Genomic DNA, 22,231 nt, shown 5'->3' on the forward strand with positions numbered 1-22,231 from the left:
TTTGAGTGTGACTCCAAATCCAGACCTCCATGGGTTGATAAATTTGAATTCCATTGATAGTTTTTGTGTGATTTTGTTATCAGCACATTCAACTATTTAAAGAAAAAAGTTTTTAATAAGAATATTTCATTCACTCAGATCTAAGATGTGTTATTTTAGTGTTCCCTTTATTTTTTTGAGCAGTGTATTAGCAAGTTTATTTTTTAGCACCATTGAGTTTAGCACCGTTGTTAATGATTGGATCATCAGAAGACATTTTTCATTTTCATTTTGAGTATTTTCTACAGAACAATGTTAACAGTCCTTGTGAAAATCATGCCTGAAACTTAACAGCTGATACTCATTCATCATTGCTCTTCATCAGAACTCAAGTTCGTATGGCATTGCTCCAGGATTTCAACCCCAGCCTTAATTTGAGCGGTTAAGTGTTTTTTTTTCACTGTTATCTAGCACCCAACGTGTTCTATTCTCAGCCTTTATTAGAAAGGCAGTAACCATAACCCTTCATAGCGTATACAAATCATATCAATCATAATCTTTCTTCAACAATATGGGTGTTGTGTGAAACAACAAACATGTTTTTTGTTACATTGTGATTTGATCCATATAGAGCTGAATTAAGTAATAACTCAACAAGTGGTAAAATGGTTAGTTGATCCAAACAGACAGATGTAGTCCCTGCTGGAAAATCCAGCTACCAGCTCAACCATGTCCTTACAAGTTTGTCCAAACTGGTCTACGAGCTTATTACCAGTTTGACCAGCAACTGACCAGCTCATACACCAAGTTGGTCTAAGATGGATTTTCCAGCAGGGTTGTAAATATTGACTATTGCCATTACAGAAGAGGAGTACCAAAAGTAATTGAATAATAAATTTTAAAAAACATTGTAGGTACATGCTTTGTTAGAATTTAACAAACATTTGACTGTACATTTTAAATGTATTATCACTAATTTTTCCTTGACAGAAAAATGATATCATCAATAACACTATAAATCACTTTAATTTGAACAAATAAGTTGAATATTTCATAACCCGCTCTCACAGATATCGCAAGGTCGTTGGGAAAACATAAGCTTGTGCTCGGTATCTTGTCAGGCATCCTCGACAACTCAAACCATCCTATATGATAGCATACTACTTGCAAGAAAGGCTTGCAGAATAGATACGCAATGTGTGGCCTGGATTCTCAAATTCATATAAACCATTGATGATCTAACCAAGCACTTATCTATAGAACAGCCCTGGCCTTACTATGAATCTCCTGTTTCAAGTGAATTACTTATTTACTCATCTCTTTTAAAGTATGTGCGTGCACAATATATCAGATTGGCCTTCTCACATGAGATTATAGGCACTTGTTTGGTAATATCAGCATCTGTGCTGTGGCTGTCATGGGATGTGGGTGTGGAAGTCTTGTGAGAAGGTGTCCTCTGAGCTTTTACCTCCCTCTGGTGGAGTATTGTAAGTACTGTCTCTAAAATGGTCAACACAAACATCGATTCATACCAGAGATGACAACTTTCAAAAATATGCATTTAACTAGGAGTTCTGTCTTCTTTGACAAAATGTATAAACCCAATAATCAAGCCAGTTATACACAGCTGTGAGATTATACACAGATTATATCCACAGCGAATTGACCTCTCTATTTCAATGTCACTTGGAGAAGGAATGAATCAAAGGGAAATGTTTGCGGCAAAATAAGGGTGCGTCTTCCTGCTCAACAGTAGGGAGGTAACCAAACATTTTTTATCAATGTAGAAAACTGATTGGATTGCAAAATGTCATCAACGTAAGGGAATTTAATATTTTTTTCTATAGAAACATTTAACTTTGATTTCACGTTAAATTAACATTAGTTGGAAACTCAACCAAATGTTAATCAAAACTAGACGTTGAACTGATGTCTGTGCCCAGTGGGACGTTCTTACAATCCATCTATTCATGTATCTCTATCTGACGGAATACTAAAATGAATGAAAGGAATGCTATATTAATATTCATGCTGGCAGCACAACAGATCAATATTGTCCAGAGTGGGCTGTAAATTTCCTTCCATGTACAGTAGTCTGCTAATCAGAAGCTGTTACCCTGAGCCCTCCCTGCCAGGTTTACGAGTGGCACAGAGCCACGGCACCAGGAACAGGGCGGGAGGGTGTTGGTGCCCGCTTTGCACCCGCCTGGCACCCTCCCTACATACGCCAGCAAAGGACAACTCCACAGCTGAGACAGGGGATAGGCAGCAGATGGCCTGATAGACAGAGCTGCTACCCACTGTTACTGAGGAGGAGAAGAGTAGGCAAGGAAGGAGGTAGCCTAGCGGTTAGAGCTTTGGGCCAGTAACTGAAAGGTCGATAGTTCAAGCTGAAAAATATGTCAGTAAGGACCTTAACCCTAATTGCTCCAGGGTCACTGTTGATAATGGGTGCGTTTGAGTGGTAAGGAATGAAACAGACTGTAGACAAAAGTTGGGGGAGGTGCATTTACATTTAAGGAGACTCTCTTATCCAGAATGACTTAGAGTAGTAAGTGGAAGCACTTTTAAATTTTTCATAACAGTCCTCCGTGGGAATCAAACCCACAACCCTGGTGTTTTAAGTGCCATGCTCTACCAACTGAGCCACAAGTCACAGCATTTGTGATAGTTGAAAGTCAGACACTAATTAGTTTTCCAGCAGCAAGATCATTTCTACAAGTTTTTCTTTACAATGTAGAAATAAACATGGCTCCATCCCCATATCACACTGAAATCATATGTGTACATTGTACAATCAATCAGTGAGAGAGAGCATCAAATATCACAGTAATTTGTATACAGTACCAGTCAAAAGCTTGGACACACCTACTCATTCAAGGGTATTTCTTTATTTTTAATATTTTCTACATTGTAGAATAATAGTGAAGACATCAAAACTATGAAATAACACATATGGAATCATGTAGTAACCAAAAAAGTGTTAAACAAATCAAACAATATTTTAGATTTGTCACGTCCTGAACTTAGAAAGCCTGTATTATCTATGGTAGAGTGGGTCAGGGCGTGACTAGGGATTTTAGTCTAGTTTTATTTTTCTTTGTGGCGTTCTAGGTTTGTTTTTCTATGTTGGTGTTTGTGTATGATTCCCAATTAGAGGCAGCTAGCTGGTAATCGTTGTCTCTAATTGGGGATCATACTTAAGTTGCATATTTTCCACCTGTGGGTTATGGGATATTGTTTATGTTTAGTTGCCTGTTAGCACTGCATTGTTAGTCACGTTTCGTTTATTCTTTATTTGTTTTATCTTTGCTAAAGTTTCACTTTATTCTTTAATAAATATGTGGAACTCTACATATGCTGCGCCTTGGTCCGACCATTACTCTAGCAAACGTGACAAGATTTTAGATTCTTCAAAGTAGCCACCCATTGCCTTGACAGCTTTGCACACTCTTGGCTTCACCTGGAATGCTTTTCCAACAGTCTTGAAGGAGTTTTCACATATGGTGAGCACTTGTTGGTTGCTTTTCCTTCACTCTGTGGTCCAACTCATCCCAAATCTCATTTGGGTTGAGGTCGGGTGAATGTGGAGGCCAGGTCATCTGATGCAGCAGCACTCCATCACTCTCCTTCTTGGTCAAATTACCCTTACACAGCCTGTAGGTGTGTTGGGTCATTGTCCTGTTGAAAAACAAATTATAGTCCCACTAAATGCAAACCAGATGGGATGGCGTATTGCTGCAGAATGCTGTGGTAGCCATGTTGGTTAAGTGTGCCTTCAATTCTAAATAAATCACAGAGAGTTTCACCAGCAAAGCACCCACACACATCACACCTCCTCCATGCTTCACGGTGGGAACCACACATGCAGAGATTATCCGTTCACCTGCTCTGCGTCTCACAAAGACATGGCGGTTGGAACAAAAAAAATCTCACATTTGGACTCATCAGACTTCATCATTTCCACCGGTCTAATGTCCATTTCTCATGTTTCTTGGTCCAAGCAAGTCTCTTCTTCTTATTGGTGTCCTTTAGTCGTGGTTTCTTTGAAGCAATTGGACCATGAAGGCCTGATTCACGCAGTCTGCTCTGAACAGTTGATGTTGAGATGTGTCTGTTACTTGAACTCTGTGAAGCATTTACAGTGCCTTGCGAAAGTATTCGGCCCCCTTGAACTTTGCGACCTTTTGCCACATTTCAGGCTTCAAACATAAAGATATAAAACTGTATTTGTTTGTGAAGAATCAACAACAAGTGGGACACAATCATGAAGTGGAACAACATTTATTGGATATTTCAAACTTTTTTAACAAATCAAAAACTGAAAAATTGGGCGTGCAAAATTATTCAGCCCCTTTACTTTCAGTGCAGCAAACTCTCTCCAGAAGTTCAGTGAGGATCTCTGAATGATCCAATGTTGACCTAAATGACTAATGATGATAAATACAATCCACCTGTGTGTAATCAAGTCTCCGTATAAATGCACCTGCACTGTGATAGTCTCAGAGGTCCGTTAAAAGCGCAGAGAGCATCATGAAGAACAAGGAACACACCAGGCAGGTCCGAGATACTGTTGTGAAGAAGTTTAAAGCTGGATTTGGATACAAAAATATTTCCCAAGCTTTAAACATCCCAAGGAGCACTGTGCAAGCGATAATATTGAAATGGAAGGAGTATCAGACCACTGCAAATTTACCAAGACCTGGCCGTCCCTCTAAACTTTCAGCTCATACAAGGAAAAGACTGATCAGAGATGCAGCCAAGAGGCCCATGATCACTCTGGATGAACTGCAGAGATCTACAGCTGAGGTGGGAGACTCTGTCCATAGGACAACAATCAGTCGTATATTGCACAAATCTGGCCTTTATGGAAGAGTGGCAAGAAGAAAGCCATTTCTTAAAGATATCCATAAAAAGTGTTGTTTAAACAAGACACCTGGGAGACACACCAAATATGTGGAAGAAGGTGCTCTGGTCAGATGAAACCAAAATTGAACTTTATGGCAACAATGCAAAACGTTATGTTTGGCGTAAAAGCAACACAGCTGAACACACCATCCCCACTGTCAAACATGGTGGTGGCAGCATCATGGTTTGGGCCTGCTTTTCTTCAGCAGGGACAGGGAAGATGGTTAAAATTGATGGGGAGATGGATGGAGCCAAATACAGGACCATTCTGGAAGAAAACATGATGGAGTCTGCAAAAGACCTGAGACTGGGACGGAGATTTGTCTTCCAACAAGACAATGATCCAAAACATAAAGCAAAATCTACAATGGAATGGTTCAAAAATAAACATATCCAGGTGTTAGAATGGCCAAGTCAAAGTCCAGACCTGAATCCAATCGAGAATCTGTGGAAAGAACTGAAAACTGCTGTTCACAAATGCTCTCCATCCAACCTCACTGAGCTCGAGCTGTTTTGCAAGGAGGAATGGGAAAAAATTTCAGTCTCTCGATGTGTAAAACTGATAGAGACATACCCCAAGCGACTTACAGCTGTAATCGCAGCAAAAGGTGGCGCTACAAAGTATTAACTTAAGGGGGCTGAATAATTTTGCACGCCCAATTTTTCAGTTTTTGATTTGTTAAAAAAGTTTGAAATATCCAATAAATGTCGTTCCACTTCATGATTGTGTCCCACTTGTTGTTGATTCTTCACAAAAAGTACAGTTTTATATCTTTATGTTTGAAGCCTGAAATGTGGCAAAAGGTCGCAAAGTTCAAGGGGGCCGAATACTTTCGCAAGGCACTGTATTTGGGCTGCAATTTCTGAGGCTGGTAACTCTAATGAACTTATCCTCTTATCCACTTGAAGAAACTTAAAGTTCTTGACATTTTCCAAATTGACTGACCTTTATGTCTTAAAGTAATGATGGACTGTTGTTTCTCTTTGCTTATTTTGGGCTGTTCTTGCCATAATATGGACTTGGTCTTTCACCAAATAGAGCTATCTTCTGTATACCCCCCCCCCCCCCCCCACCTTGTCACAACACAACTGATTGATTCAAACACATTAAGAAGGAAAGAAATTCCACAAATGTAATTTTAACAAGGCACACATGTTAACTGAAATGTAATTCCAGGTGACTACCTCATGAAGCTGGTTGAGAGAATGCCAAGAGTGAGCAAAGCTGTCATCAAGGCAAAGGGTGGCTACTTTGAAGAATCTTAAATATAAAATATATTTTGATTTGTTTAACACTTTTTTGGCTACTACATGATTCCATTTGTTATTTCATAGTTTTGATGTCTTCACTATTATTCTACAATGTAGAAAATAGTAAAAATAAAGAAAAACCCTTGAATGTGTAGGTATGTCCAAACTTTAAACTGGTACTATACATCCACTGTATACATGAATTGAGGCAAAGTTGATTCCTGTTTAAGTCGTGTCTTTGGTCACCTTTGCATTGGTCAAACAAAAACATCCTAATGGTTGCTTGGCAATCGAGCCTCCCACAATGAAGGCGATGGCTGCAGGATGAAGTTGGTAAAGAGCAACTGCAGAAACTTGCAGTAGACTACAGTTGACTGCAAGTTGCGCCTTCGACATGTACAGTAGGCGCAAGTCAGAACATTTTAAACCCCATAATGCAACACACTTTGAAAGGTGGTGACCAACAAGTGTCACCGACTTGACAAAAATGATCCGCTCAAATGCGCCCAATGGCAGACCCTGACCTCACTCTCCGAGGGTGTCTTAGGAGGAGTTGGGAAATGCAAAAAACACATTTCCAATTCACACATGCGTATAATACACACTTGTACATGTGTGAAATAGGACAAATAAGGAGCACCCACCAAATTATTATTATTGTTCAGACTGGACTGGCAGAGAGAAAAGGAAACTTCTGTGGATGGTACTAACTACTTCTCACCCAGTACTCTGTCTGTCCTGGCCAGGGTTCAGGGTCTCTCCCACTCCACCCACCTCACAAATGTACTAGCACCCATAAATACACCCACAGAAATCTATCCATCTCCATCTCCCAGCGTGATTGAAATCCTTGAGCAGGGGAGAGTGTATGAACACCCGGTAATGAAAGTTATGTGGATTTGTGCTAGGCTTGTTCTGTCCACGTAAGTACTATCTTCAACAGAGCGGTGGACCGCACTCCAACATAATGATATCAAATTGCAATCCCTTCCTTAGCTGAAGCAATTCAAGTCATCAGAATGTTTTGGGGTTGATAAAACAGAATAAACTCTGCATATTCTCTAACATAGGAAGGGGATTGTATATGTGTCAGCAGTCCCGGGGAAATAGCAAATACCTCCAATGGATTTTCAAGTAGATGCCATTCCCTTCTGATGAAATAATGGGATGAATGTGGCTTATTGTGAATGCTGTCAGAATCTAGTAAAATGTGCGAGCGTGTGTTTGTACAACACATTATCAATTGATTGGGGGAAGTATATTACCTAAAATACTCCTGCAACAGGAGAACACACTTCTGTGAGCCTCTTATACCGTGCAATTCCCCAAAGGTCCACAAGAGGGAGTAGAGCTATAGAGCGATGCCAGTCGGCTGATGAAGACATGCTGGGAATGACGCTTCTGTGCGTCAGCTATTTGTCAAACAGCTCCCAAGATCAACATTAGTCACCAGACTCAGAACATTTGGGTTTGTTTGTTAGTGATTTGGGGAATCTAAATGATGGATTACCCACATGCAGAGAGAGAAAGAGAGGGAGGGAGAGAGAAAGAGGGAGAGGGGAAGGGAGAGTACAAAGACAATACATTTGAGTTTACAAGACCTTCAGTCCCAAATGGGGCATTAGCATCAAGCTTGTTCACCACATAGCCTACTGTACAGGAGATCCTGGATGTTGAGAACATAAGGAAGACAAGGAAGGCTAGGAAATCATACCATAAAACCCAACCAATAGAGATGGCCCCACAGAGCGAATCATTTCATGGAGAGCTCCTGCCCAAATTAAATAATTCTCTCTCAACAAAGGCAAGAGGCATTTCCCTGCATGCCAACAGCAATGAACACAGCTTCACCTTTGATATTTACTGTAAATCTGCTATATAAATATGCAGGGGAGTGATTCCACAGCAAAGGACAGAGCATGTATTCATCCATCCTGCATTTTCATCACAGACACATGACAGACCCTCTAGCGTAGAGTTTTCAAGACTGTTGGGGTCGGGGACCCCTTTTGTGACAGCAAATTCATCAGTGGCGGTTGGATGGTTTAATATCACACGTGTGAGTTCATTAGTGGAGTACAGGTCTCCTAACTACTCGTTGCTGCCTGCTGATATCTGGAGTGCAGTCACTGCATCTCTATCCTCTGAGAAAGGGAGCATATAGCAGATCAAGGAGGTATGTAATGGCTAGTGGGGTGGCAGGTAGCCTAGTGGTTAGAGTGTTGGACTTGTAACCGAAAGGTTGCAAGATTGAATCTCCGAGCTGACATGGTAAAGATCTGTCATTCTGCCCCTGAACAAAACAGTGAACCTGCTGTTCCTAAGCTGTCATTGAAAATAATAATTTGTTCTTAACTGACTTGCCTAGTTAAATAAAGGTTTAAAAAAAATGAAATAGTGGGTTTGATTCCGAGGACCACCTGTACTGTATGTGGAAAATATATGCACTCCTAACTTAATGATCTTTGTGAGGGTCGGGGACTAATGGACTGACTGGAATAAATCAGAAAAGTGTTTACAGTCAGCTATGAACTCATCTGAGAAGATTCTTAATGATGAAATGTGTCTGACAGCAGTCTTAACAGTTCAACACATGGATGTTGACAAACTGATGTAAATACAACTGAATCAAATCTCACCATCAAACAGTGTGGTTTGACATGTTATTTCAAGATATTGCCTGCATTCGTTGAGATATCAATAAATTGGTACCCTTTCATAATTAAAACACACATATTAAATGAGAGAACCAGGGCCATATTTCACAGATTGGTCTCCGGAGACGCTGTGCTTTGCTGTTGGGGCAGAGGCCTGAGGGGCATGGTGGTAATATTCTGCTCTGTAAGAGGGGGTGGGTAGGTAGAAACACGCAGAGAAAATGATCATGATATAGTATACTGTAGGCCATAAAGAGTTGTCTTCATTTTCTATACCTCTACACTTTCTATACCTCTGTCACATTTGTTTTTAATTAATCTAATGGCTGAGGTGGTTGCTATATGATAATTCAATGTATATGTCTGAATGGAATAATTAGTCATTTTTTTCCAACCTCTCTTTGTTACTACAGCAAAAAATAACAAATTAACCACTCATCTAAAAAATGGGTCTATAATCAGATCCTCTTCACATTGCCATTACGACTGACGTTGACAAGTTATAGAGATAGCGTGTGCTATGCCTTCACTCACTACTATTGTTAAAGGCCTTTTAAATGCCTTGCAGTGCTAGTTAATGACTGTGTCTATCAAAAGCCTTTCTTTGTCTGGGCCCCTCAGGTTTCTCCAATTTGATAATGCATCACCTCTGAACAGAGAAAGCTCAGTCATGATGTGAAGCACATTCAAGAAATCTACCACTTCTTGTATTCAAGGCTGAATGTGGACTGAACTCAGATACAGCTATTATAAACATCTAAAGCTATACATACTAGTCTTTTATGTCACACACACTATATCACATGTGATTTTATATACTGTTATTTTCATAAACCCTCCCTCATATTGCACAGTTTGCAAGGTAATAATCCAATGGCAACCTAGTGCACCAGACAGAAACAGCACTGTTATACACTGACACTACAAAACCCTAGCTGTCTGAATGTCATTACCACGTCTCAGGGGACTCCCCCCGATCTGAATCACCACTATCTACCCCTCCTCTGGGCATGTTTTGATGAGTAAAGGAATCTGTCCGTTCAGGCCAAGAAACCCTGCCACTCCTCCCAGGTTCCTGACAGCCCATAAAGAGACTGGGACCTGTCTTCTGACAGCTCTCCATACACTACACCACGACTACACACTCTCTCCTAGCTAGTGTGATATTCATTTAACATGGCAGTATGCAACTTGCTCCAACACAACACTACTGCATTACCACCACGACAGAGATGAATGCAGTTTATGAGAGTAGTCCATCACACTGAAAGTCTTCTTCGCCCTCCTCACCCCAACAACAAGTCTGTTGTTGTTGTAATTGAAGACTTGAAACACAAGAGAAAACATTACTGTGCTACATACAGTGGAACTGCGTTCCTGCACTTTTCTATGACATAGAAGTGCTGGCTGACAGACACATTAGATAGGGCTGATGAATAGGCCTTCTCAATAAGTCAACATACATAATGAAGCTGTGACAAACCACTCTGACATTTACACTGTGCATCTTGTCTGAGGCAGCTTGATATATTTATAGACTGATGAGAACAATTGAGCTAGAAATTAGTTTAGCTGTGTATCGGATGCAGCTGTATAAAGGCCACACCTATTGTGTGAAAGCTTTTATATGACCTTCCATGACCTCCCAGTCTTACATCCTGTTCACAGGTTTATAGAGGACCTCTGAGCCTAACTTTCAGGGTCGGCTGTTGACTGGTGTAATCAAGCATGTACGACCGGCTCAAAATAAAGCGATTAGAGGATAACCTAAACTGAGAGTTGCATTTACAGATACAAAGTGCAGCCATTTCAATAAGCGCGTCGATGGGCAGAGACACACTGAGAAAATGTGACAGAAAACATCCCGGGGGGGTTTCAGTTTCCCTGTGTCAGGATCCAGTCAACCCAAATCCCCCGCACACAGGAACACCTCCACCTTCCATCCCACTGCACACTGCTCTCATCCCTACCCTAATCCTCTCCATACCACCACCACAGCCAACCAGAACCTCGTGTTTGAGTTCAACTCCTATGTGCCATTCTCAATCACAATCTCATGGTCACATGGTAGCAGTCTCACAAACTTGTTATTTCTCTATCTCTCAGTAGACTGTTATGAGGAAGGCATTAGAATAGTGGAGTTTCTGTGGTCACTAGAACAGACCCCTTACCTTTATACCTGTGCCAGGTAACCATAGCTACAGGTTCTGACAAAAGTTACTATGTTTTAATGAGTAGAACTGTTGTTGTTTTTTTAAACTGTTTAGAAAACGTGGTTGTTTCTATGGAGATATAGTTATGGACACGGCCAAGGTCATTTGCAGTCCGGTATTGAACAGAATTGAAAATTGTGTAATGTGTAAACACACATGCTGAGGTCGTGCACTGATGCTGATCTAATGTTTCATCTACGGCAGCTGAGCCTTCCTGCCTTCCTGCTCCTCTCTAGAATGTTGATTCAAGTTCCCTTAAAATGTCTTCTGTGCAATCGCCATCATACGCCTGTCTAGCAGTGTAATCGGAAGACAATGACAACAGACAGCATGTTTTGTTGTAGTAGAACATTAGATCAATCATCTTTATGACACATATGAGGGACGGTGTTGAGGTGATAAAAACGCCAGACTCATCACTCTTTGAGTAACTCCCACATACTGTCGCGCCGTCACCACACCCAACAGGGGCAATTCAAATACGGTTTTTGGAGCCAATGAATGTGAATCATCTGATTGAGTGAGGAAGTATAAAACAAACGGATTCCTCACCAGATTTGATGTGATATTTGCCACCTCTTACTTCTCTAATTTCTTTGCTCTGGTCTTTCTACATGTTGTACATGAAGAGCTGCAAGTTAGCAAATCAATGATGTTCCCTTTTACAACATTTGTTAGGCATAGGCATAGGCCCAGCAAAGTGAAAAATAACACACATATATCTCTTAAGAAGACTGAATAACCTCTAGGGCAGGAGTGTCAAAGTGCATTTGGTCTTCACCAAGGTCCAATGAGCCATACTTAAAAATGATTATATTTCCATGCCGTCAAATAGTCCTCTATCCATCGCTTTTGGAATTTGCTATGCTCCCTGGCTGTCTAGCTTTCGTTTCGATTACTGTTAACAAGCTGGAAAGAGTGAAGAGACTATAAAATATAGGTTCATTATCGTTTCTACACAGTTTCGATTTGGTTTGAGTTATTTCAATGTCGTTTTTCCGATCGTTTTCCCCTGAAAAAATTATAATAATCAATTCCGGATGTTTGACACCCTTGCTCGAGTGTTGTTTGAGTCTATAACAATGTTTACCTGTGTTTGTGTCGAGGAGAAAGGGAACTAGAAAGGTGAATCACTGCCACTCTTGAGCAACAATCACTCATACCTTCTGAGTATAGAAATAACTTGAGAGGTGCAGAGTGAACGTAATAATAGAGACCGTACGCTTGGGTTCCTGTCTGAAAGGACACCTTGTATGTTTTCAGATAGAAGGCAGAAAGATTGTAGAGCTACTACACTTTAATTCCTATCTTCTCTATTTGGTTTGGGTTTGATGATGAAAGTTCATTTCCCTCCCAGTGAGCAGCCCCTCACTGAGTCCCACCATAAAATTCATTACAGATATAGCACCTTCGGAAAGTATTCAGACCCCTTTACTTTTTCCACACACAGCATTGTTCTAAAATTGATTAATTAAATAAAAGGTGAATACCCCCATAATGACAAAGCGAAGACAGATTTGTAGAAATTTTGGCAAGTGTATAATTAAAAATATATATAAATACCTTATTTAAATAAGTATTCAGGCACTTTGCTATGAGACTCGAAATTGAGCTCAGGTGCATCCTGTTTCCATTGATCATCCATGAGATGTTTCTACAACTTGATTGGAGTCCACCTGTGGTACATTTAATTGATTTGGACATGATTTGGAAAGGCACACACCTGTCTATATAAGGTCCCACAGTTGACGATGCATGTCCATCTTAGATAAGCATGCCCCGTTCAAAAAATGCAGAACTAAGAACAGATATAGCCCTTGGTTCATTCCAGACCTGACTGCCCTTGACCAGCAGAAAAACATCCTGTGGCGGACTGCAATAGCATCAAATATTCCCCACGATATGCAACTGTTCAGGGAAGTCAGGAACCAATACACGCAGTCAGTCAGGAAAGCAAAGGCTAGCTTTTTCAAGCAGAAATTCGCATCCTGTAGCTCTAACTCCAAAAGGTTTTGGGACACTGTAAAGTCCATGGAGAACAAGAGCAACTCCTCCCAGCTGCCCACTGCACTGAGGCTAGGTAACACGGTCACCACTGATAAATCCATGATAATCGAAAATTTCAATAAGCATTTCTCAAAGGCTGGCCATGCCTTCCTCCTGGCTACTCCAACCCCGGCCAACAGCTCCACCTCCCCAGCTTCTCCTTCACCCAAATCCAGACAGCAGATGTTCTGAAAGAGCTGCAAAACCTGGACCCGTACAAATCAGCTGGGCTAGACAATCTGGACCCTCTCTTTCTAAAACTATCCGCCAACATTGTTGCAACCCGAGATCCCTAAAGATTGGAAAGCTGCCGCGGTCATCCCCCTCTTCAAAGGGGGTGACACCCTAGACCCAAACTGTTACAGACCTATATCCATCTTGCCCTGCCTATCTAAAGTCTTCGAAAGCCAAGTTAATAAACAGATCACTGACCATTTAGAATCCCACCGTACCTTCCCCGCTGTGCAATCCAGCTTCCGAGCCGGTCACGGGTGTACCTCAGCCACGCTCAAGGTACTAAACGATATCATAACCGCCATCGATAAAAGACAGTACTGTGCAGCCGTCTTCATCGACCTGGCCAAGAGTTCAGTGTGTCAAATCAGAGGGCATGTTGTCCGGACCTCTGGCAGTCTCTATGGGGGCACCACAGGTTTCAATTCGCAGACGACACCATTCTGTATACTTCTGGCCCTTTCTTGGACACTGTGCTAACTAACCTCCAAACAAGCTTCAGTGCCATACAACACTCCTTCCGTGGCCTCTAACTGCCCTTAAACGCTAGTAAAACCAAATGCATGCTTTTCAACAGTTCGCTGCCTGCACCCGACCCGCCCGACTAGCATCACCACCTTGGACGGTTCCAACCTAGAATATGTGGACAACTATAAATATCTAGGTGTCTGGTCAGACTGTAAACTCTCCTTTCAATCTCATATTAAACATCTCGAATCAAAAATCAAATCTAGAATCGGCATTCGATTTCGCAACAAAGCCTCCTTCACTCACGCCGCCAAACTTACCTTGTAAAACTGACTATCCTACCGATCCTCGACTTCGGCGATGTCATCTACAAAATAGCTTCCAACACTCTATTCAGCAAACTGGATGCAGTCTATCACAGTGCCATCCGTTTGGTTACCAGATCACCTTATACCACCCACCACTGCGACCTGTATGCTCTAGTCAGCTGGCCCTCGCTACATATTCGTCGCCAGACCCACTGGCTCCAGGTCATCTATAAGTCTATGCTAGGTAAAGCTCCGCCTTATCTCAGTTCACTGGTCACGATAACAACACCCACCCGTAGCACACGTTCCAGCAGGTATATCTCACTGATCATCCCCAAAGCCAACCAAACACCTCATTTGGCCGCCTTTCCTTCCAGTTCTCTGCTGCCAGTAACTGGAACGAATTGCAAAAATCGCTGAAGTTGGAGACTTTTATTTCCCACACCAACTTTAAACATCAACTATCTGAGCAGCTAACCGATCGCTGCAGCTGTACATAGTACATCTGTAAATAGCCCACCCAATCTACCTACCTCATCCCCATACTGTTTTTATTTATTTACTTTTCTGCTCTTTTGCACACCAGTATCTCTACTTGCACATCATCATCTGCTCATTTATCACTCCAGTGTTAATCTGCTGAATTGTAACTATTCGCTCATATGGCCTATTTATTGCCTACCTCCTCATGCCTTTTGCACACACTGTATATAGACTTTCTTTTTTCTACTGTGTCATTGATTTGTTTATTATGTTACTGGCTTGTTCATTGTTTACTCCATGTGTAACTCTGTGTTGTTGTCTGTGTCATACTGCTTTGCTTTATCTTGGCCAGGTCGCAGTTGCAAATGAGAACTTGTTCTCAACTGGCCTGCCTGGTTAAATGAAAAATTAAACGGTGCATGTCAGAGCAAAAACCAAGCAATGTGGTCGAAGGAATTGTCCGTAGAGCTCCGAGACAGGATTGTGTTGAGGCACAGATCTGGGGAAGGGTACCAAAACATTTCTGCAGCATTGAAGGTCCTCAAGAACACAGTAGCCTCCATAATTCTTAAATGGAAGATGTTTGGAACCACCGAGACTCTTCCTAGAGCTGGCCACCCGGCCAAACTGAGCAATCGGGCGAGAAGGGCCTTGGTCAGGGAATTGACCAAGAACCCAATGGTCACTCTGGCAGAGCTCTAGAGTTATTCTGTGGAGATGGGAGAAACTTCCAGAAGGACAACCATCTCTGTAGCACTCCACCAATCAGGCCTTTATGGTAGAGTGGACAGGTGGAAGCCACTCCTCAGTAAAAGGCACAGGACAGCCCACTTGGAGTTTGCCAAAAGACTAAAGACTTTCAGACCATGAGAAACAAGATTCGCTGGTCTGAGGAAACCAATATTGAACTCTCTGACCTGAATGCCAAGCGTCACGTCTGGAGGAAACTATGCACCATCCCTATGGTGAATCATGGTGGTGGCAGAATCATGCTGTGGGAATGTTTTTCAGCAGCAGAGACTGGGAGACTAGTCAGGATCGAGGCAAAGATAAACAGAGCATTGTACAGAGAGATCCTTGATGAAAACCTGCTCCACAGCTCTCAGGACCTCAGATTGGGCAGAAGATTCACTTTCCAAAAGGACAACGACCCTAAGCACACAGTTAAGACAATGCAGGAGTGAAAGGATCAGGTGTGCCAAGCTTGTAGCGTCATACACAATAAGACTTGAGGCTGTAATCGCTGGCCAAAGGTGCTTCAACAAAGTACTGATTAAAGGGTCTCAATATTTATGTAAATGTTATATTTCAGTTTTTTATTTTGAATAAATTAGCAGAAATCTTTTTTAAACTGTTTTTGCTTTGTCATTATGATGTATTTTGTGTAGAAAAAAGGGGGGGGACAATTTAATCCATTTTAGAATAAGGCTGTGTAACGTTTCTCCTCTTTGTCTGAGGAAGAGTAGGAAGGATCGGACCAATATGCAGCGTGGCAAGTGTCCATGTTAATTTATTAGAACTGAACACACAAAACAAAATAACAAAGTGAACGAAAGAAACTAAACAGTCCTGTCAGGTGAAACAACACACTAAACAGAAAATAACTACCCACAAATCATAGTGGAAAAACAGTCAGAGACAACGATCGACAGCTGCCTCTGATTGGAAACCATACCAGACCAAACACAGAAATACAAAACCTAGAACAAAAACATAGAATGCCCACCCCAACTCACGCCCTGACCAAACTAAAACAGAGACATAAAAAGGAACTAAGGTTAGGATGTGACTGGCTGTAACTTAACAAAATGTGGTAAAAGTCAAGGGGTCTGAATAGTATCCGAAGGCACTGTAAGTGATGATGTGGTGAGATTATTATGCCTCTCGGCTTGGCTGACTGATAGCAAGCAACAGATCCATAACTTGATGTTGCATTATAAATATTATTATGGGAGACTCTGGGTGTCACGATCATCTAATGAAATAACGGACCAAGGCGCAGCGTACGTAGAGTTCCACATGTTTAATCAAATGAAACTCACAAAAACAATAAACAGCAAACGAAACTTGAAGCTCAAGCAGTGCTCACAGGCAACTACACAGAAACAAGATCCCTCAAAACACAGTGGGGAAATGGCTGCCTAAATATGATCCCCAATCAGAGACTATGCTAAACAGCTGCCTCTGATTGGGAACCATACCAGGCCAACATAGAAATAAATGCACTAGATCATCCACCCTAGTCACACGTAACCGACCCCTAACCGACCTAACCAAAATTGAGAATAAAAAGGCCCTCTCGTGGACCGTGGACCGTCGCCTGAAGCTCTGGACGGGGGACCGTCGCCGGAAGCGCTGGATCGGGGACCGTCGCCTGAAGCGCTGGACCGGGGACCGTCGCCTTAAGAGCTGGACCGGGGACCGTCGCCTGAAGCGCTGGACCGTGGACCGTCGCCTGAAGCTCTGGACCGTAGACCGTCGCCTGAAGCTCTGGACCGTGGACCGTCGCCTGAAGCGCTGGACCGTGGACCGTCGCCTGAAGCTCTGGACCTGGGACCGTCGCCTGAAGCGCTGGACCTGGGACCGTCGCCTAAAGCGCTGGACCGGGGACCGTCGCCTGAAGCTCTGGACCGTGGACCGTCGCCTGAAGCGCTGGACCGTGGACCGTCGCCTGAAGCGCTGGACCGTGGACCGTCGCCTGAAGCTCTGGACCTGGGACCGTCGCATGAAGCGCTGGACCTGGGACCGTCGCCTAAAGCGCTGGACCGGGGACCGTCGCCTGAAGCGCTGGACCGGGGACCGTCGCCTGAAGCTCTGGACCGTGGACCGTCGCCTGAAGCGCTGGACCGGGGACCGTCGCCTGAAGCTCTGGACCGGGGACCGTCGCCTGAAGCTCTGGACTGGGGAGGCGCACTGGAGGCCTGATGCGTGGGGCCGGCACAGGTGACACGCACTTCAGGGCGAGTGCGGGGAGCAGGCAGAGGACGTACCGGACTGGGGACACGCACTTCAGGGAGAGTGTGAGGAGCAGGCACAGGACGTACTGGGCTGTGGAGGCGACCTGGAGACCTGGTGCGTAGAGCTGGCACAGATGGTGCCGGAACGGTGACACACTCCACACGGTGAGTGCGGGGAGCTAGCACAGGACGTACTGGGCTGTGGAGGCGCACTTGAGACCTGGTGCGTGAAACTGGTGCAGATGACACCGGACTGGTGTCACGCTCCTCAGCACGCCCGCTCTGCAGCACTCTCATCGCCACCACCTCTCTACGGAATCTTTTGTTGAGTTCCTCCTTCGACTCCCTGACGGTCTCTGGCTCATTCCTCGGCTCCGCCGACCACCCCGTGTGCCCCAGCTCCAAGGCAGGAGCTCTTCTCTGCGCCGATACCCAGGGCTTACTCTGTGGCCGCGAACCCCGGCGTTGTCGCTGTCCTCCCTTCTCTCCCTGCGTCTGCTTCCACGGAAGGCTTTCGTCTCCAGCCATAATTTCCTGCCAATCCAGGATGTCTTCTCCTCCTTTATCTCTTCCCAAGCCCAGGATACCTTCTCTTCCCGGGCACGCTGCTTGGTCCTGTTGTGGTGGGATCTTCTGTCACGATCGTCTAATAAAATAACGGACGAAGGAGCAGCGTACGTAGAGTTTCACATGTTTAATCAAATGAAACTCACAAAAACAATAAACAGCAAACGAAACGTGAAGCTCAAGCAGTGCTCACAGGCAACTACACAGAAACAAGATCCCACAAAACACAGCGGGGAAATGGCTGCCTAAATATTATCCCCAATCAGAGACAACGATAAACAGCTGCCTCTGATTGGGAACCATACCAGGCCAACATAGAAATAAATGCACTAGATCACCCACCCTAGTCACACCCCAACCTAACCAAAATAGAGAATAAAATGGCTCTCTATGGTCAGGGCATGACACTGGGAGCCTCTCAGCCTATCAAACTATTCCTCATCCACATGCCCAATGAATTAGAAAATACATCTACAATCTAAGATCCTTACCATGCCTGAATACTAAACTCAATTTTCCATGGTTGAGTCATTATGAGGTAAATACTTAAATGATTATATAACTGTTATGCAACACCATTTAAGTATCATCAAGTAACTGTGAGGGTGAAAATGTAATAAGCAGCATGCATTTTCCTCCTCCATTAAAAACCATAGATATTGGATCTGATAGAATTGTGATTTACCGTGTCCTGCCAATAGCCTTCCTGCATGCCCTCTAACCAAACTCTAAGCTCAAAAGTATGAATTATCCACAAGGCTGAGATTGATGGTCACATCCCTCTGCAGCTGCCTCTGGCTCTGCTAACACAGGTTCCTTCCAAACAACGGCAGGGACAAACAGTCAGCATTTCAATGCTTTCTTCCTCCCTCACTACCACCCTTTTCCATGTCTTCACCTGCTGCAACCTTGTGCACAGAACTGTTGTTTGTGGGAGCCAACCCTTCAAAGAAGATCTACGTTTCCATGCAGCTGCACATTCAAAATTGGCCCCCTCATCCCTGCTGATAATGCTTCAAATTGGAGCGTCATTAAAAAACCTATTACTTGCTTGTGTATACCTCTCTATTTTCCTTCTAGCAGCTGACAGAATCATCCTAAATGACAGTGAGAGGTAAAGGCCATGGTAATAACACAACCTGACTTGGACGATTATTGTCCCAAATAGAGTAACATCAATTATCTAGGCCATAGTGGGACAACCCAAACTGTGAAAATCATTCGAACAGGCCAGCTGACACAGAAATGAACCAACTATCCCTTTGTCACACACGCTCTGTTTTCCAATTTCACAACACATAAGAAACTCTATCCGCTGCTTAAAGCATGTCAGAACACCCTTCTGTACCCCTCCTCCTCGCCTGACAATGCTTTGTTAATGAAAACCAAGAGGCAGGGTCAGGGCAGATAATTAAAGTAGCAATTAAGCCCCCCCCCCCCCCTATTCCTAAAATCAATATCAACAGACAAATCAGGTTGGAGGCAGTATGCTACAGACTGCACTCTCTCACCACCATGCCAATACCCAAGCCAGCTATAGAGGAGGGGAGACAGGATTTTTACTTCCCTGTGGTGATTTCTGACAGTGAGCAGCCCTTCAGTGTCCCTGCAACCCTGCTCAGCACCCCAGGCACAGGAAGACTTGCCTGGCTGGAGGGGAGGGGAAGATAGGGGTCTTTGATGGAGGGAGGGAGGAGGGGGGGGGGTGTTGTGTTAAACCTAATACTATTGCTCAGTGTGATATGTACAGAATATAAAATACTAAAGTCATTTAGAATAAAATATATTTGAAAGCATCTTATCTGAAAATCTAATTTTACATAAGAGATTATTTTAGACAAAATAACCATAGGGTGATTTTTGTTATTTTGATCAATTTATGTTTTTTCTTCCCATAGCTGTGCGCACCATAGAGCAAATCAACTGACATGTTTGTGTACGACACTATAGACAGAAGTTGGCAGAAGAGGCTGTACCGGCTTACAGTACCAGTCAAAAGTTTGGACACACCTACTAATTCCAGGGTTTTTCTTTATTTTTACTATTTTATACATTGTAGAATAATAGTTGAGACATCAAAACTATGAAATAACACATATGGAGTCATGTAGTAACCAAAAAAGTGTAAAACAAATCAAAATATATTTGAGATTTGATATTCTTCAAAGTAGCCAGCCTTTGTCTTGATGAAAGCTTTGCACACTCTTCACATACTCTCAAATATAAGTCTATGGGTATCTACTAGCATGCTAGCAGATACCCATAGACTTCCAGTCATTGTGCTAATGACTGGAAAATATACTTAAGTCTCAAAAGTAAAAGTAAAAGTATAAATCATTTCAAATTAGGCAAACCAGATGACAGAATTTTCTTGTTTTTTCAATTTACAGAAAGCCAGGGGCACACACCAACACATACATAATTTACAAACAAAGCATTTGTGTTTAGTGAGTCCGACCAGATCAGAGGCTGTAGGGATGACCAGGGATGTTCGGTTGATAAGTGCATGAATGGACCATTTTCCTGTCCTGCTAAGCATTCAAAATGTAACACGTACTTTTGGGTGTCAAGGTAAATGTATGGAGTAAAAAGTACAATATTGTCTTACGGAATGTAGTGAAGTAAAAGTAAAAGTAGTCAAAACTCTAAATAGTAAAGTAAATTACAGATACCCCCAAAAACTATTTAAGTAGTACTTTAAAGTATTTTTACTTAAGTACTTTACACCACTGCAGTAGTATCATTAAACAGAGTCCTTGGTAATCATATCACAAGTAAAAAGGAATAACCGTAAATACACACAAATCCAGTCCATTGTTGGTTCAAAGCCATGGCAAGAGATGTTTATAATGATCTATTATCAATCTGTAGGCGAAAGAAATGCACACCTGGTTAGGCGAGGTGCTGGCTAGCAGAGTAGAACACTTGAAAAAGAAAAGGAGAGTCGCACACTCTAGGAGCTCAGAATCAAAAATGTAATACCAACGTTTCAACAGCCAAGCTGTCTTCATCAGTATATACCCTTATGAAGGCAGCTTAGCTGTCGAAACGTTGCTTTTAAATTATTGCATCTGAGCTTCTAGAGTGTGCGGCTCTCCTTTTCTTTTATAATAATCTATTAAACACTTCATTCATTGATTTGTTTAATTCATGTTGACAAATGTTTCTCTGCGCACTGTAATTGCTTATGAGAAAGAACTTATAAACATGTTCCCTCTATGATTTCATTAAAGATGAAAGTCACTGTGCAACCATGATCCATGGTGAAGCTAGCCTTAAATCAGTGAATAGAAGTTAGAATAAATAATAGAAAGATGTTTCACAGTCTGTCTATTTCACAGACTCATTCCTGTACAGTATATACTCTCCAGTTAGAATTAAACCCATACATCTCCTGCCACAGGTAATGGTCCTAACACGTGTTAGCTTTCTAGCTTAGAGAGGAGGCATGTTGTACTTACTCCCATTCCTTGCGCAGGGCTTGTGGGGTGCTCTGGATCTTGTGAGCCTGGTGGGCCTTAACGATGTCCCGCTGCTCGATGAGGCCCCCCCGGCGGCGCTTAATGACGATGGGACTGACGGGCCGGTCGGGGTCCATCCCCAGCACTCCCTCGACCCCGTTGTAGGAGCTGTCCACATCCAGGGAGAGGCCACGGGGGGCATGGGCATTGTGGGGGAGGTAGAGAGTGTCGATGATGGCTGTGTGGGAGAGCAGGCTGTCTGACAGGCTCTGGGGTTCCATTAGGGAGCAGGAGTGGGAGCCGGTGGCCAGGCCAAGACGGTCCTTGTGCCAGTTCTCTGACTCGGGGTGAAAAATGTAGCGGTGTGGGGTGCTGCTCCCTGACACCCCCACCCTGGCCAGCTGGGGCACCCCAAGAGCATTGTGGTCCGCCAGGGTCTGAGCGCTGACTGAACAGGAGCCCAATTCCAACATTGTGGGGCCAGGCTCTCAGCATAATGCTGTGGAGAGAGGGTGAGAAAGACAGTTAACACATCACACTGGGGAAGATGGTGGGGTTTATACAGGAACTCCCAATGGAAAAGCAGAGGTCTATTCTCACATACACACACTAATTGCTTGAGATCAACAGACCCCCATTCCAATTTTGTACAATTTAAAATAGTTTACGGTACACACAGTAAGTGTTGTCATTTTCAAT

General features: G+C 43.1%; 1 protein-coding gene across 1 annotated transcript in view; it reads right to left on the reverse strand.

The window, feature by feature from the left end:
- LOC139407631 (voltage-dependent R-type calcium channel subunit alpha-1E-like) overlaps nt 1-22,005 on the reverse strand; it is a 138,791-nt gene extending 116,786 nt beyond the window's left edge. Inside the window, exon 1 of the mRNA XM_071151463.1 lies at nt 21,533-22,005. Within this exon, the coding sequence (XP_071007564.1) occupies nt 21,533-22,005 (473 nt within the window). The remainder of the gene's footprint in view (nt 1-21,532) is intronic.
- Between the last annotated feature and the right edge of the window lie 226 nt (nt 22,006-22,231).

This window comes from Oncorhynchus clarkii, chromosome 4 (assembly GCF_045791955.1).
Source record: "Oncorhynchus clarkii lewisi isolate Uvic-CL-2024 chromosome 4, UVic_Ocla_1.0, whole genome shotgun sequence".
NCBI lineage: Eukaryota > Metazoa > Chordata > Actinopteri > Salmoniformes > Salmonidae > Oncorhynchus > Oncorhynchus clarkii.